General features: G+C 39.3%; 1 protein-coding gene across 4 annotated transcripts in view; it reads right to left on the reverse strand.

Annotated features, from left to right (window-relative positions):
• AP3B1 (adaptor related protein complex 3 subunit beta 1) overlaps positions 1 to 17,364 on the reverse strand; it is a 217,981-nt gene that overhangs the window by 123,216 nt on the left and 77,401 nt on the right. For all 4 annotated transcript variants that reach the window (XM_042448309.1, XM_042448311.1, XM_042448310.1 and 1 more), the window contains exons 9-14: positions 16,078 to 16,175; positions 14,621 to 14,675; positions 14,452 to 14,523; positions 13,521 to 13,583; positions 11,017 to 11,149; positions 6,282 to 6,391 (exon numbers count right to left, since the gene is read on the reverse strand). In XM_042448309.1, coding sequence (XP_042304243.1) covers positions 6,282 to 6,391; positions 11,017 to 11,149; positions 13,521 to 13,583; positions 14,452 to 14,523; positions 14,621 to 14,675; positions 16,078 to 16,175 — 531 coding nt within the window. The remainder of the gene's footprint in view (positions 1 to 6,281; positions 6,392 to 11,016; positions 11,150 to 13,520; positions 13,584 to 14,451; positions 14,524 to 14,620; positions 14,676 to 16,077; positions 16,176 to 17,364) is intronic.

Raw genomic sequence — 17,364 nt, forward strand, 5'->3', positions numbered from 1 at the left:
AATGCAATAACCTTGGATGTTTAGTTCTTTGAGAATTAGAAGAAACAAGAAGAATGTATCACTCCTTCTCCCAGATAAGCAACAATCAACAGATCTCTGGCTGGAAAGTGATCGAGTGGAAGAAAAAAGAACATTGGCTTATCTTGTGAGATGTTAGTTTTCAGCGATTGAGACAAAAGCATCCTTGATGAGTGGGATATGACATAGCTCCCAAAAATAAGAGTGGGTATAAGGAGGATGAGTTAATGTGATACTACGGCCTGTAGTACCTTCCTTCCAAAGGCCGCCTCAGAAGACTGGGAGGAGTCCAGGTGGTAATGTCAGACAAAGGTAGATGTAGAGGACCATGTAGCTGCCCGGCAAATCTCTTCTAGAGAGGCATTTCGAGACAGTGCAGTGGAGGTCGATGTACTATGCGTAGAATGTGCGTAGACCATTCCGGGAAGGGGATTTCCTGAGTCCGCATAGCACATAGATATACAGGACCTGATTCATCACACAAGTGTAGTAGAAGCCATCTTTTTTCCCATAGAGTTTTTGTGGAAAGAGACAAAAAGGCTGTTCGTCACACAGAATCTTTTGATTTTATAGATGTAAATGCAGAGGACCCTATGTACACCCAATGTGTGCTGGGTCTTTTCTAAGTCTTTTTTTGGGGTGTGGACATAATGAAGGTAAAATGATATCTTGGGACCAGTGGAACATAGAATTTATCTTAGTCATGAAGGATGGGTCTAATCTTAACAACATGGAGTCTTCTCTGAACACGCAGAGCTCTTTGCGTATGGACAAGGTGCCAAGCTACGAGATTCTCTTGGTCGAGGTGATAAGCCGTGAGAAATAGGACCTTCCAGGTAAGAAACTTTATGTCTACAGTCTTTAGTGGTTCAAAGGGAGCTTTGGTAAGAACCGAAAGCACATTGTGGAGTTCCCAATTAGGATATCTATGAACTATGGAATGCCGGATAAGCATGGCTGCTCAAAGAAACCTTTTGACATAATAGTTGTTGGAAAGTTTGTTGGCCTGTTTTTGAGGAAAGGCGAAAGTCAAAGTAGAGACCTGTCTTTTGAGAGTGTTGGGTTTGAGACCCTTATCAAGTCCTTCTTGGAGAGAGCTCACAGAGGCCTTGAGCAGATTTATTTTGTTTAGCCTGCACCAACAGGCGAAAGTTCTATAAGAATATATTTGCCTGGTAGATGGTCACCTGGCATTGATAATGGTGTCTATTACTCTAGTAGTAAGTCCCTCTTTTAACACAGCTTGATGTTCAGCCTCCAAATGTGAAGGTTTAGCCAAACCAGATCTGGATGGTGAATCTGACCTTGGGATAGGTCTGAGCGAAGTGGAAGCTTGAGAGATTTTTGAGTCATGGCCAGGATTTCAGAAAACTATGGTCTTCTTGGCCAGAATGGAGCTATTAGTATTAATGTTGATCTTTCTTTTCTTGCCTTTTTTAGGCACTTCTTATCCTGGACACTGGAGGGAAGGCATACAGTGTCCCGTCTAGCCATGGGGCGTGTAGGGTGTCTATTTGTTCCACTTCTTGAGTTAGGAACCGAAAGAAAAAGTGTGGTGGCTGATGATTTATGGGATAGGCGAAGAGATCTAACCGAGTTTGTGCGTCACCATCTGGAAAACTTGAGGATGTAACTGCCATTCTGACTCATCTACATCTTGTCTGCTAAGCCAGTCAGCTCTTGTATTTAGCATCCCCTTGATGTGTTCCGCTCTTATTAATAAGAGGTTTGTTTGTGCACATTTGAAGAGGAGTTCTGTCTCGGTCATTAGGGACTTTGACCTTGTGCCTCCTTGTCGATTTATGTGGGCTTTTGTGGACATGTTGTCTGTCCGAACCAGCACTGGTTGACCTTTCATCAGGAGTGTGAATTGAAGAAGAGCCAGGTGTACCACTCTGAGTTCCAGGAAATTTATGCTGTGACTTTGTTCTTGGACGGACCATCTTCCTTGTGCGTAAGAGTTGTTGAGTGTGGCTCCCCAGCCCCACAGACTGGTGTCCATCGTCACTTGTGGTTCTTGAGGTGGCCAGAGTGATCAACCTTTTTGGAGATTGGAGGACGTCCACCAGAGGAAGGACTGTCTGACCCTGTGGGGGAGTATCAGCCATTTGTTGATCTTTAATGATAAATGTTTTTGGTGTGGCAGGAGGAACCACTGGAGAGGCCTTGATTGTAATCTGGCCCATGGTGTGCAGTCTATGGTCGATATCATCAATCCTTGTAGTCTCACCAGGAGGAGCAGGTTCGTCGAGTGAGAGTAAGACACTAGATTGATGGGCTGATGAATTTTGTTAATTTTTTATGATGGTAACTAAATATTGCCATGTAGAGTGTCGATGATCAACCCGAGGTGGAGAATATGTTGGCAAGGCTCTTCCCACAACTGACCAGAAAACCATGTTTTGTTGATGAGGATAGGACCAGATGGACATCCTGTCGACCTTGCTGGAGTGACGGTGAGCATATTAAGATATCGTCCAAATAAGGATGGACATGGATTCCTTGTAACCTCCAATGGCCCACCAGCAAAATCATGATCTTTGTGAAAACCCGATGAGCTGATGAGAGGCCAAACGGGAGGGCTTTGTATTGGTAATGGTTGTGGTGATAATAGAACCTCAAGAAGCGATGGTGGAGAGAGTGAATAGGAATGTGAAGATAAGCTTTCGTTAAATCGAGAGATGAGAGAAAATCGTGAGGTCTGATGGCCTCCAGGATGGTCTTTAGAGTTTCCATATGGAAGCAACTCTTTTTGACAAATTTGTTTACCCATTTTAAGTCTAGCAGAGCCCTCCATGAGCCGTCCTTCTTCGAGCCGATGAACAAGATAGAATAACAGCCTCTGTAAGTTACTGAAGATGGGACTTGTTCTATCGCTCCTATTTCTAGTAGGTGGTCTATGGCTTGAAGCATTAACTGATGTTTTTTGTGGCATTGTGACACCGACGATGGAACAACAATTTAAGTTGTCAAAGGCTTTCTCTGCGTCGAGAAATATCAGAGCTGCCTGTCTATGAGGTCTTTTCGTGTGATATTCGATGACATCTAATACATATCTTATATTCTCTTTCATTTGTCGATTTGGTAGGAAGCCGCATTGGTCTGAGTTTATCCATTCGTTCAATATTTTTTTAAATCTTTCCGCCAATGAGTGTAAATATTTTATAATCTTGGTTTAACAAGGCAATTGGTCTATAATTTTTAGGATCTTCCATTTCTTTATCCTCTTTTGGTATCCGAGTTATGAAGGCCGAATTCCATGAATCAGGTATTTTGGAGTCTATTATGCTGTTTATTACTGTTTGGAGTGGTTTAATTATAATGTCCCACATTTTTTTATAATACATTGACGGCAGACCATCTGGGCCCAGAGTTTCCCCTGTTTTTAATTTGTTGATTGCCGGATAAATTTATTTTATCGTGACATATTTATTCAGTTCTTTTCATTGTTCATCACTTATCTTTTGAATTTTTTCAGATTTTAAGTATTGCTTCAATTCCTCTTCATTAACGTTATTTTTCTCATACAATTTTTGGTAGAATTTATAGAACACCTGTTTTATTTGACTTTGTTCTGTATATGTCTTTGATTCGTCTTATTTTTCATACGGTCTTTTTCTCTTTGTTCTTCTTAAGTTTCCATGCAAGCCATCTCCTTGGTTTATTTGCGAATTTAAATTGTCTCTGCCTTGTATATCTCAGTTTTTTTCCATTTCTTCTGTCATGTTCAATGTAAGTTGTTTCTGCAATAACTTTATTTCTATTAGACTTTTTTGGTTTGGATCTTTTTTAAACTGTATTTCTCTTGTTCTTATTTCTTTTAGTAAACCCTTCGTCTTTTTCCCTCTTTTCTTATTAACTTCTGCTTTCTTCATAATGAAAAATCCTCGCATTACCGCCTTCGAGGTATCCCAAATGATATGTGGTTTGACTCCTTTGTCCAAATTTTCTTCAAAAAATAACTGTAATTGTTTATTTAATTGTTTCCTCATTTTTCAGTAAGTTCTCATCCGGTCTCCAATTAAACTCCTTTGTTCCGAATTTTACTTCCATCATAATTGGGCTGTGATCCGATAGTGTTTTAGGGAGGATATCCACTTTGTCCACTTTAGGAGCTATTGCTGATGTTACCATAAACATGTCAATCCGAGACCATGATTTGTTGGGTTCAGAATAATATGTATAGTCCTTTATGTATCTGTATGTTACTCTCCTTATGTCCATTAGTGCTAATATGTCTTTCATTTTGAAGAATGATTTAGGAACTTTCCCCTGATTCTTATTATAATTTTCTCAGATTTCCTGTCACATTCAGGGTCTCCTGGGGTTTCATCTAGGGAGTTGCCTTGGCCCTCAACCTGTGGGGGGGGGGGGGGGGGGGGGGGGACGTGTGGCCAGTGCTGGAGTCTGGGAAGATGCCCAGGCCACCTAGAGAAGGCAGACTGGGGGGCCATGAAGAAAGCCCTCAGGCCCACAGTCAACAAGCCTGGAGAGAGGTACTCAGAGAAAACCACATGAAAAGGGGCGACAGATGTTTAAGTTTTATAGAGGACTATGTTAAAAGACTGGAGAAGGGAAATAGTGTTTGGACACTTGTTGGAAATAAAACTGCCTGCACTGTTTGAAGCATCATCCTGAGCTTAGCATCTTCTTGAGAAAATATATATCCATCCAGGAATCCCTACAGCTGGAAGGCTACCACATGCTTCAGTACCTTACCCAGAAACTGAATACTGGAGACTGGCCAGTAATTATGCAACAAATAAAAGGAAAACTTAAAAAAAAACACCATGCCTCACAAAATCATATTATAGGATATATGTACAGCCATTACTTTACACTTGTATTCTGCCACTTCTATATTCCTGTTGCCTTATGTACAATATTGTCCCGTGCAGTATCTCAAAAAATCTTTTTTCCCCAAGTAAATTACAAATTTTCCTGATTTTTGACAGATTTTCCTGACTTCCACTGTCCAATTTCCAGTTCTCTGATTTTTCAGAGTAGTAACCCTGTAATTTAGCAAAACACAAAAAGTAATACAGTCATCCCTCCATATTTACAGCTTTGATATTTGCGGATTTGGTTATTCACAGATTTCATTAATATGTTCTCTCTAGGACTGTCCAGGTCTTCCAGTGCAACTCTGTGGTCAACTTTAACTAAAAGTTGCACTGAAAGACCATTTGTAGCTACTCCAGTGCCATTCTATAGTGTTGGTTGGAACATTGACCACAGAGTTGCACTGGAGGACCTAGAGATTCCTAGAGAGGTGTCCTCTCAGGTAAAAACAGTGTTTTTTGTTATGCGGTTTTTCATATTCACGGGGGTCTTGTTCCCTAACCTAGGAATATGGAGGGACAACTGTAGATTCATTATATTACTCTGGTTTGCATTACTTCAAAGCCTAGTTATAGATACATTGATATTTATATTCTACATAGTATGAGCAAACAGTTAAGTGCACTTTCACACCTTTACATTAAAAAGCAGCTTTGCTACATTTGAACCCATTACATTGTCTGCAAAAGCAAAAAACAATGAAGCCTCTTTTTTTGGTACAGTTAAAAGACGGTTACTCTGTAAGCAGCTCTGTTTGAAACTTACTGTCTTTTAATTGATTATCTTATACATGAAACACACTAAAATACGCAATCCATTTTTAAATTATCCATACAGTGGTACCCCGGGATACGAATTACCAGCTTACGAATTTTTCGGGATACGAAAAAATCCCATAGGGATTTATTGTTCGGCTACGAAGGTTTTTTCGGGTTACGAAAAAACCTCGGCGCTATTTTCCGCCACCGGAGGGCAGCAGAGAGCTATTTTTTCCATTAGCGCCTATGGCAATTCAGGTTACGAAGGTTTTTTCGGTTACGAAATTAGCCGCGGAACGAATTAATTTCGTAACCCGAGGTACACTGACTAGGCCTGTTACAGACAGCCAAAATAAAGCTGCCGTCAGAGTCACAGTGGAGAGCCTGGAGCATGCCTTTGGTGCGAATTCTGGACTCTTAGGACGCATGCAATCATTGGAAATCCATACCTCCACTGTGACTCGAAGCAGCTTTATTTTGGCTGTCTGTAACAGGCCTATAGCTTGCATAAAACTATCTGGTGAGACAAAACTGTATTTTACAATCTATTCACAAAAACAGTCAAGAAATTTTGTTCTTATATTCAAATATATGTCTTTCAAATCCAGATTTCACCAAACTATATTTTGGATAACTAAGAAGAAGAATCATATAAATACTCACAGTAATGCTGTCCAAGAGTTTGGCCATGCGTTTAATTATTTCACCATGGTGTGCTGGCTGTGTTTGTAGCAGTTTCTTAATGACTACTACGCTTTCAGCAACTACTACTTCTGGTGAAGAAAAAGAGAATACATGATTTTTAAAAAGTTGCATTGCTGTAAAATTTGCATCATATATCATCGAATTATTAGAAGTCTGATATTATTCAGAAATTTTTAAAGTACCTCTGGAAAACACATTATACAGTACCTTTTTAAATTTAAATGTTAAGCCAGTTTCCCTAAGAAAAAGAAAAGAGTTAAAAGAAGGGGTAGAGGCTTTGTCCTGAAAAAACTGTAAAATCTCAACGCAATAAAAGCAACTCCCTTTCTTTGTCTTGCTATACCACTGTTTTCCTTCACAGAACATTCATGAGGGAACCATGGCCTTGTGTAGACTTCACAGTATCATTTACATGATTTAGGCTTGGCCATGTCACCTCCCCATGCTCCCTTTCCTTTTTCAGCAAAATTACAAGGAGGAGCCTATAATCTCTCCCAGCATATCACTGTGTCAAAACCCAAACAAACTGTAGTTAATCTTAACATGATTTGCTGAAACAAGCAAACTTCAGATTATGATTAAAAATAGACATAAGGGGTTAAGCGGATGGGTGGCTTGAAGTGGCCTCTGGCCACTCTAGCCACAAGCAAACCCTGATTGATGCAGGACCATGGTGACTGGACACTGTGGTCCTAAAACTGGCCACTGTCACGGTCCTGAATGGGCCACCAGCAAGGATCCTTTTCTTTGGGTTGCCTTAAGCGGCCTCAGCATGGCTTCCAGACACACACTACGCCCCCGAAGCAGCCGGAAGCCGCAATTCTGGCCCATCAGTTTCGGGCCATAGTTATAAGGTAGCATTTGGCAACCCCACTCTCTCCAGATGTTTTGGACTGCATCTCTTATAATCACTGAATATTGACCACTCTAGCTAGAAATGATGAAAAGTGTTATCTGAAACATCTGGAGAGGACTAGGTTGCCTAGCTCTGTAAAATTTCTTAGATTACATTCTTGGTAGAACTGATAATACTTGGAAGATAATGATAAACCAAAGCTAACTAAAGTCAGAAGTGAAAATTCACAATCTTCTTCTCTGAGCCAAGTCAAATGAGAGGAAAGGGAGTGTCCACAAACCCAAGCCTTTGGCAAATATCTCTAATTTACACTTCAGTATTATCTCAATAAATAGGACCAATAAATAGGTTCTTGAGCAAATCAAGCCTGAACTCTCCCTAGAAGCCAAGATGACTAAACTGAGACTATCATGGCCATATGATGAGAAGACATGACTCACTAGAAAACACAACAATGCTTGGAAAGGTAGGGAAAAAAAGGAAAAGTGTTCCAGATGTATAGACTCAATCAAGAAAGCCACAGCTCTGGGTCTGGAAACCCTGAGTAGCTTTGTTGAGATGATAGGGTCACCTGGTAGTCAACTTCATGGTAGTTAACAACAACAACAACAGCAGGAAGAAAAAAATTATCTCAAACAAGACAATTGTTTCTTCTTTTCAGTATATAACTCTGTGGTATAAAATATATTATTGCCCTTCATTATAACTTGTCAAGGGCAATGGAGACTTGTTTTCACCCACAACAACTTAGCTTCTTGAGTTAAGTTAGCTAACTCAGTTTAAATGTTTAAATAACATTTTATGGTGATTTCAGTACCAACATGATGATTGCCGTATAATTTAATATTTGGTTAAAAGTAACCTAAGGTGGTTTTTAGTACAGATTATTTTGAAACCTCTGCACCTTGCAGTGAATTTTAATTTCTTTCAAATGGTGCCATGAGGTTGAAGAATTACTAGGCTGGATTAAGTCTAGTATTTTTCATCAACATACTAAGATAATACTTTATTACAGGGTGAGACTCCCTTACCTGAAATGCTTGGGACCATAAGTGTTTTGAACTTCAGAGTTTTTTAGATTTTGGAATATTTGCACATGTATAATGAGATATTTCAAAGAAAGGATTCAAGTCTAAAAATTCATTTATGTTTTATATACAACATACACATTGTCTGAAGGTAATTTTATAAACAATATTTTTAATAAGTTTGTGCATGAAATAATGTTTGCGTACACTGAACCCTCCAAAAGCAAAGGTGTCACTATCTCAGCCACACATGTAGACATATTTGGATTTTTGAATAGTTCATATTTCAGAATTCCAGATAAAAGAGATTCAACTTGCAATGTATCTGCATTTCCCTTGACATAATTGCCTTGGCCTATCCCTATCCAAATTCATTATACCCACTTAATTCTGCAACTACTAGCCATTACACAACAGGGAGAATACTTTTACATACTCATCTAGTGATGTTGCAAAGACACTTAAAATCAATTTCAAACCTGTAAGAGAGGCAGGAAAAGAAAAGGTAGTATAGTGATCCCTTCCCTTATGTGGGGATCCGTTTCAGATCCCCCCGTGTAAGGGGAAATCCATGTATGCACACACTCCATTGAAAACAATGGGGCACATGTTCGCAGTGGCATACATGCCACAGGCAGGTGCGTCATATGTTTGTTGCGTGGCTTTAGCGTAAGCTTAAAGCTGCGTATAGTGCACCCGTGTATGGTGCAAGCACACTATATTTCTAATGACCTCAACTGCAAATATGTTTCCAGTCCAAAAGCAGATATCGTTGACCAAAGAACAGTACACTCCTTCTATCTGGGATGGCTGTCCCCTTCCACTGAGCATTGAGCTTTGGGAGGGACGCACATGGAGCAGTGAGGGAGGAAGAGCAACCCGCCTAGCCAACCTGATCAGCTGAATCAACCTTGGCAATCAATGGGGTGACCGACGTCGCAGCCAGATCACCCTCACATCTCAAAATAAAATATATGAAAGTCATTTTTTAAAAAAGCTAATACTCCAGAAGACAGGATCCAAATTCAAAATGACCTTAATAAGTTAGAAAGTTGAGCCAAAACTAACGAAATAAATTTCAACAAGGGGAAATGTAAGGTAAAACACTTAAACAAAAAATGCAGAGATATAGAATGGGGGACACATGACAAAAGTGCATTGTGAAAGAGATCTATGAATCCTGGCAGACCACATGAATCAACAGTGTGATGTGGCAGCTAAAAAAGCCAATGAAATTCTAGGCTGCATCAATAGAAGTATAGTGTCTAGAATCAATGGAAGTAATAGTGCCACTCTATTCTGCTTTGGCCTGACCTCACCTAGAAAACCATGTCCAGTTCTGGTCACCACAATTCAAGAAGGATATTAACAAGCTGGAATGTGTCCAGAGGAGGACAACCAAAATGGTGAAAGGTCTGGAAGCCATGCCCTATGAGGAGAGGCTTAGGGAGCTGGATATGTTTAGCCTGGAAAAGAGAGTGCTAAAAGGTAATGTGATAGCTCTGTTTAAATATTTGAAAGGATGGAGCAAAATTTGTTTTCTGTAGATTTATAGAACAGGACTGAGGGCAACAGATTCAAACTGCAGGAAAAGAGATTCCACTTCAGCATTAGGAAGAATTTCCTGACAGTTATTCGGCAGTGGAATATGCTGCCTTGAAGTGTTGTGAAGGCTTCTTTGGTGATCTTTAAACAGAGGCTGGATGGCTATATGTTGAGGGTGCTTTGATTGTGTCTTCCTGCATGGCATGGGGTTAGACTGGATGGCCCTTGACCTCTCTTCCAACTCTATGATTTTATTATTCTAAAAAATAAATCATCTCCAGATCCTGTGGACGACAGAGTTATTACACTATCTATATCAATGTGCCTCCAAACACTATACTTTCAGAACACACTTAAACCCATGGAAGTACCCACACTGACACACTGTATGCCTGAAATGATTCTCCCCTTTGCTACTTTCCAGTGGAAAGACTGGTATTTGCTTGGACATTTTAGGAGATTATAAACAAATATGCTTTCCCCCTTAGACTGGAATTTAAGTGAAGATATTACTTTTTTTTTAAAGAATGATTTGCATTTGGATTTTTTCAACCTTTGTTCCACAACCACTCTTTAAGTGTATACCAAAATAGAACAAAAAATGAAATATACACAGGTTTACTGGTGGCCACTCTAAAAGGTTTGACATGCTTTTTATTTAATCACTTACACACATAAAACCCCCACATTTTACTGCTTGTAGCACCCTCTGCAGTACAGTCACTTAAATGCAACTAGGGGAAAAATCATTATATTCTGTATGAAGACAAAACATTTTAAAGATTCTACAGGTTTGGTAAACACATTTCAGTAACAACTCTATATGCAGAGTTATCCATGCTAATTAAAGAAAAAATTTAAATCACTTTAAAGACCCAGAAATAGAAACTACAGGTATAAAAGCAATGCCACCATTTGCCAAGAAGGCATGCCACCATCATTTTAATGTTTCTGTCTGTGAACACTATCAGAATCTACAAGGTATCAGTCACTCAAAATACAGTGGTGCCTCGGGATACGAAATTAATTCGTTCCGCCATTCCTTTCGTAACCCGAAAATTTCGTAACCCGAAATACTCCATTAGCACTGGAAAGCCTATAGCAGCATTTGAATTTCGCGCCGAAATGAATTTCGTAACCCGAAAAATATTTCGTAACCCGAAACAGTTTTTGCCAATCCGACTTTTTCGTATCCCGGAAATTTCGTAACGCGATCATTTCGTATCCCGAGGCACCACTGTACAAAACAGAACAATTAACTTACCATCCCTATTGGACAGCAGACACACTAGGCCGTTAAGGCATGTATCAGTTACTTCAGAGATGTTGGTTGCACATCTGCCTATTGCCTGAATTGTAGCAGCTGCAAACTGTTTGTCTTGGCTTTTCACATAGGTCTGAGGGGGAAAGGGAATTTTAGTCATCCGTACATTGGTATTACCAATTTAACACAGCCATGATGCCTTTGGGAAACTAATGACAGTCTTTTGAATTATGAATGTGTGAATAAGGGATCAAGAAATAAGAGCAGAGTAATAGGCTAGCTTTTTAAAGTCAAAGGTGGCAACTCAGTACCAGCAGTTAGCAAGACAACAACAATGGTATAGCATATATACTCTTGTATAAGTCGACGTCATGTATATGTCGAGGGCAGTTTTTGGATCCAAAATCATGGGTTTTGATATGACCTGTGGATAAGTCGAGGGGCAAACACTGGAGGATGTTACAAAAGATCTAAAGTTGGGGGGGGGGGGGGGGATAAAGCACCACTTCCCTCCCTATATCTCCCTCTCTGGACCTCTCCCAAGCATCAGTCTCAGCATGGAAAAGGGGAAAACAAATCTCCGCGTGCATGCATGTGCACGCGCGCACACACACACACACACTCTTCCCCTTACCAAAAGCATCTCCAAGGCACATGGCTTGCGAAAAGGAGGACATACCCCACTGTCTCTCTGCTTGTCACCCCCAGGACTCCAAGGCTCATAGCTTGCAGAAATGGAGGGCAGACCTTTCTCTCTCTGCTTTTCACCCCCAGGACTCCAAGGCTCATAGTTAGCAGAAATGGAGGATAGGCCTTTCTCTCTCTGCTTTTCACCCCTAGGACTTCCGGGCAAAACGGGGTACAAGCCTGGGCATACTTTCTGTGTGTCCCTTTCCTTAGCAGCAGCTTGTTAGGTCTGGCTCGGCAGGAAGGCTGAGAGCCTGGGAAACAGACACACACACACACAGGGAGAGAGGAGGAGAGGAGAGCTGGCGCCGGGGCTTCAAACAGGGAGCCGTTACAAGGCTACAGAGGAAGGTGGGCACTTCTTCTTTCACAAAATTTATTAGCATTAACTCATTGACCCTTCCATAAGTCTACCCAGGATTTTGGAGGTCATTTTGGGGCATACATTTTTCGACTTATAGTTGAGTATATACGGTAGTTTAACAAATGATTTCAGAAAAAATCCAGTCTATTTAACAATCAAAACTGGCCTAAAAAACAGGCTACTTAAAAAATAATATGAGTTACGAACTTGAGATAGTGGAAGAACTGCCCATGTCATATGCGGGCACGCTATATGCAGCTTTCAGCTTACACTGAAAGCTGTGCAACAACCAGGAAATGTCGCACACGAGCCCCATTATTTTATTTTATTAGCGTTATGTTGGGGGGGGGGGGGGTCCGGAATGAACACACTGTAGTTGAAGAGAAAAGTTGCACTCTACTTGGAAAACAAGACACACAAATGCATGGAACATACTAATATGTCCTGAAATTCACAACTGTAGGTCAACAGCACTGTGTGTCAGTAAAAAAAATTTCTAGAATTACTAAAACTATTAAATAAAGTTACTAAAATATTACTACTATTCAAAAAGGCACACTATTTTACTCAGTTTGTTTATTTACTTGTAAACTGCATCAAGCTAGCTTGTAACACAAAAGTCATCTTTAGTAATCCATGGACCCTTGTTTTAGACCATTTAAAGGTGTGCTATTTTACATACCATATATACTCATGTATAAGTCGATCTCATGTATAAGTTGAGGGCAGTTTTTGGATCCAAAATCATGGATTTTGATATGACCCATGGATAGGTCGAGGGGCAAACACTGGAGAATGTTATAAAAGACATAAAGGGGGGGGGAGACAAAGCACCACTTCCCTTCCTATATCTCCCTCTCTGGACTTCTCCCAAGCATGAGTCTTGGCATGAAAATGGGGAAACAAAACTTGGGGCGCGCGCACAAACACACGCTTCCCCTTATCAGAAGCATCAGAAGCTTGCAAAAAGGAGGACAGACCTTTCTCTCTCTCTGCCTTTCACCCTCAGGACTCCCAAGGATTAGGACTTGCAAAAATAGAGGACAGACCTTTCTCTCTCTCTCTCTCTGCCTTTCACCCCAGGACTTCCAGGCAAAATGGGGTACAAGCCACGACATACATTGCCTCAGCAGCAGCTTGTTAGCTCTCGCTGCACAGGAAGGCTGAGAGGGAAACAGACACACACACACACACAGAGGGAGAGAGGAGAGTGGGCGCTGGGGCTTCAAACAGGGAGCCATTACAAGGCTACAAAGAAAGGTGGGCATTTCTTCTTTCAAGAAATTTATTAGCATTAACTCATTGCCCCGTACATAAGTCTATCCATCATTTTGGGGCATAAATTTTTCGACTTTTAGTCAAATATATATGGTATGTGGGATCATGTGGAATTAGCTTGAAGTCAAGCATTTGGTGAAGTTTCATGCAATAAGAATAAAAATTATGCACAAACCTGAAATTCTCTCAGAAGGGTTGATATGTTAGCCTCATTTGCTAAATTTGTTAAGATTTCAAGCTACAAAAGAGAACAAACAGATTGGGAAAAGCTAAAATATTTTTCTAAACCATATAATTTGAGAATTATCCATTCCAAACACAAAACAATCCTACCTAAATAAAAGAATGATACATACAGTACAAGCACCATAACTGTTTCATCAGTTACAGGAACAATTGTCTCCATAACAAAAGAAAATATTATTTAAAGCAATATTTTTAGCTCACATCTGCATTATAAGATACATGTGCACTGTATGAAACTCAAGCATAGTTCACGCTCTAAAAGCAATGCTCACATGCTTTTTACCTAATCATGTATAAAGTCCCACAACGTTTACTTAAGCTCCCAGAGTAGCGCTGTAGAGAAGAACAGATTTTTTTCTGACCTTGTTAATTTTCTGAGATGTTGCATAGGTCAGGCACAAAACACTGCCCCTTGGCGGAAGGAATTCTGGCAACATCATTTTTTTGGGTTAGCACATGGGGATTAACCCAATCATAGTAGATTGCTTCTCCATGCCATCCCATTCGCATCCATGAAAGCTAAAAACCTCTCTCTATGAACATAATTTAGAGCAGAAGCTTTTAATACATTTCATTCTGTACTCAATTCAAAATTGCCTACCTGCAACTGAGGTTGTTTGGGTGCTCATTTGTCCTAAGATTTACTTTTCAACACACAGGATTATGCTGTCACAGTTTAAATTGCTCACAACAGACAGTTGTTACTTAGAACCAGAGTTCTGAACACATGAGTTGGAAACTTGACTACTTTGCTGTTTTTATTTTAATATTACCAAACCAGTATGGCAAGTCCAACTCAAGAGGAATGCATTAATCCATTGTATGACAAACTAGTATCACATTTTATATAAAAAAAATACCTTTAATGTTTTGATCATAGTTGGATCAGTTGACCTAACATAGAAACTCTTCAAGTGAGGCTCAAACATGCCCTAGGGAGGAAAGAGTGCAGGCACAAATCAATATTAGCTAGTGTATTAAAAGTTAAAATAAAATTATTTTTAAATTTTTATATTCAATATGCCATACCTTGCGTTGGATGGACATGGTAGCTATATTCTGGAGAACAACATACTGCACCTCCCTAGAAGTCAACATCAGACAATTAATATGCATCATTCTTGAGTAAATTAAAAAAAGAATCGGACATTAATTTTTAGGGTTGCTCCAATGACAATTTCTATAATGTTCTTAGAAGGGTTTTACATATTTGTTGCTATTGTTGTGTGCCATTTCTGAATTATGGTGAACTTAAATCTTATATTTCATGGAGTTTTCTGGGGCTGAGAGTGTGTGACTCACCCAAGGTCACCCAGTGGGTTTCCATGGCTGAATAGGATTCAAATCCTGATCTCAAGAGTCATAGTCCAATGATAAAACCACTGCACCACACTGACTCTTACATATTGGATTGGAATTCATAAATACATTTGCAAACATAATTTTCTAAACAACACCAGAAGCGTATGCAAGAATCTGGTTACAGCAATTAGGCAAAATCCAATGTTAGTTCCAGTGGTATCACCCAGTGTAGCAACTCATGGTGTCACCCCCTCCCATTGATCTCTTCCCATAGTAGAACATACAGAATCTTTAGTGATGTTTTTGTACTACTATTCCTCATAAATCATAATTCCCATATATCACTGAAGGTGATGGCAACAGTTGTTTCATTTTAAATTACAGTATCATATGCACAGCCTAAATGTATTTACATATACGTAACATGTAATTAAAGTGATGCAGGCAAACCCACAGCCCGTTTCTTCAAAAAGGCAGATGTTTGGGAATCAGTGGTGTCACCTCCCCTTAAGACATGTCACCTGGTACGGACCACACATGTCCAAATCTCTAATGATGCCCCTGGTTAGTCCTAGTATGGTCAGACCCATGGTCTTAAATCCAATTTGTGGTCATATTTAGAAAAGACCCTTTGTAGCAATGGGTTAATAAACAATAAATCTACAAGTCCTGACTTAGTGCATTTCTGCTGATTCAGTGGATCTACTCTAATTAAGAATAGTAATTGTATTCAGATCACTGAAAATGAAAGGACTTAAGTACCTTTCATTTCAAAGAGTCTACTCTAGGTTAGATTAATACTGTATGTAACACAACACTACCAGTGAATTTTACTATTTGAGTTCATGACTCTGTCCAAAATCTCATAGTTTAAACTGCTAACTGGTTCAAGCATTATCATCTTGCGTTGGAAAGAACGCAATGTGTGGTTATACTATATATTTTATGTGCAATAATACAGTATACAACTTTCCCACTGAATGCTTTATGACTTCTTAAATTTTGTAAAGTACTTATCATATCAATGTATGAATAATAAATATTTAAAATTACTTTTATCTTAACAACAAATCAATCAGTTTTAGTACATTTAAGTTTTTATTCTTTATAAATGCTTACCCACAATGGTTGGAAGGAAAAAAAACAGCAGCTATTTTTTTAAAAAAACTGTATATTTTATTTACCTGTTACTACGAAGTAATCGTACTAATGATTTAGCAACAAAGCCAGCTTCAGATTTTGGTGCTATATGCCAATAAAGTTGTGCAACAGCCATGACCACCTGGGCAAAAAAAGAGTTATTTTCTGTATTTGATAAAATTTACTACTGCTGTACTACAGTGTCAATACAATCAATAGAAACACTTAGTTGTTTATATTGTCCATGAAAAAAAATGCATTTGAAGACATCTGACATTTTCTTTACTTAAAAGAAATTATCAGCAGCTAACTTTTTAGACAGCAAAGCAGATGCTAATAAAGTTTAAGTTCAAATTCTAAAGTCTAGATACATGTTTATCAATCTTAAATTAGTAAGGGATTATCACACTATACTGTTATAGTGTGATTATTCCATTTTAACTGCTATGGCTGCTTCCTGTGGAAATCTGGAGTTTATAGTTCAATAAGGCCTAAAATCTCTCTGGCTGAGAATTCTAAATGCCTCTCCCTAAATCCTAGGATTCCACAGTAGGCAGCCATAACAGTTAAAAGTGGAATAATAGTACTATAACCAGTATTGCCAACAAGCCTTGAAGATTTTCCCTGGAATGTTTTACCAAAATCCCTGGAATTCCCCAATATTTATTATTATTATTATTATTATTCAGTCAAAATCCCCAGAAAGAAATAATTAAATTACCCGGATTCTAGGGAATTCCCTGGAAATTGGCAACATTGACTATAACAATATTGTATGATACTATCTTCAGAAATTTAGCAAATTGAGTAAGAATGCAAGGCACCATGGGGACAAATTATACTGAAAAAGACACCAGTTTATTAATGTCTATAGAATTTATTTTATATTCAAGACTTGGTGAAAAGTTGGGTGGGGGGGAATCCTATTGCTTCACCACTGCAGCAAGGAGAATTGTATGCACAGCTGATGGTGGTGCAATACTTATCTAGCTCACACTGAACTTAATAGTGGGGGTCTAATATGGATGAGGATATGGAACTGCATGCAGAACATCTAGTTACATAGTGGATCAGATACGGAGTTAAGTTCACATAATGGAACTAATGTACTGTACACTGATTTTCTTTCCCTTGCCTTCCCACAGAAACTCGCCCAGTCCCTTGGAAATGTCCAAGAATCTTGCTGAATGGTTTGAACAGTAAAACACAGAACTGAAAGAAGGAAAGAGGCATTGCCAGAAGTCAACAGGGGCAATTTCCATGATAGAGAGCGCCCCACATGTGGCGCTCCCTGATTTTGAGAAGAACACTGTTTTCCTCAATTCATTGCA

Source organism: Sceloporus undulatus, chromosome 2 (assembly GCF_019175285.1).
Source record: "Sceloporus undulatus isolate JIND9_A2432 ecotype Alabama chromosome 2, SceUnd_v1.1, whole genome shotgun sequence".
Classification (NCBI taxonomy): domain Eukaryota; kingdom Metazoa; phylum Chordata; class Lepidosauria; order Squamata; family Phrynosomatidae; genus Sceloporus; species Sceloporus undulatus.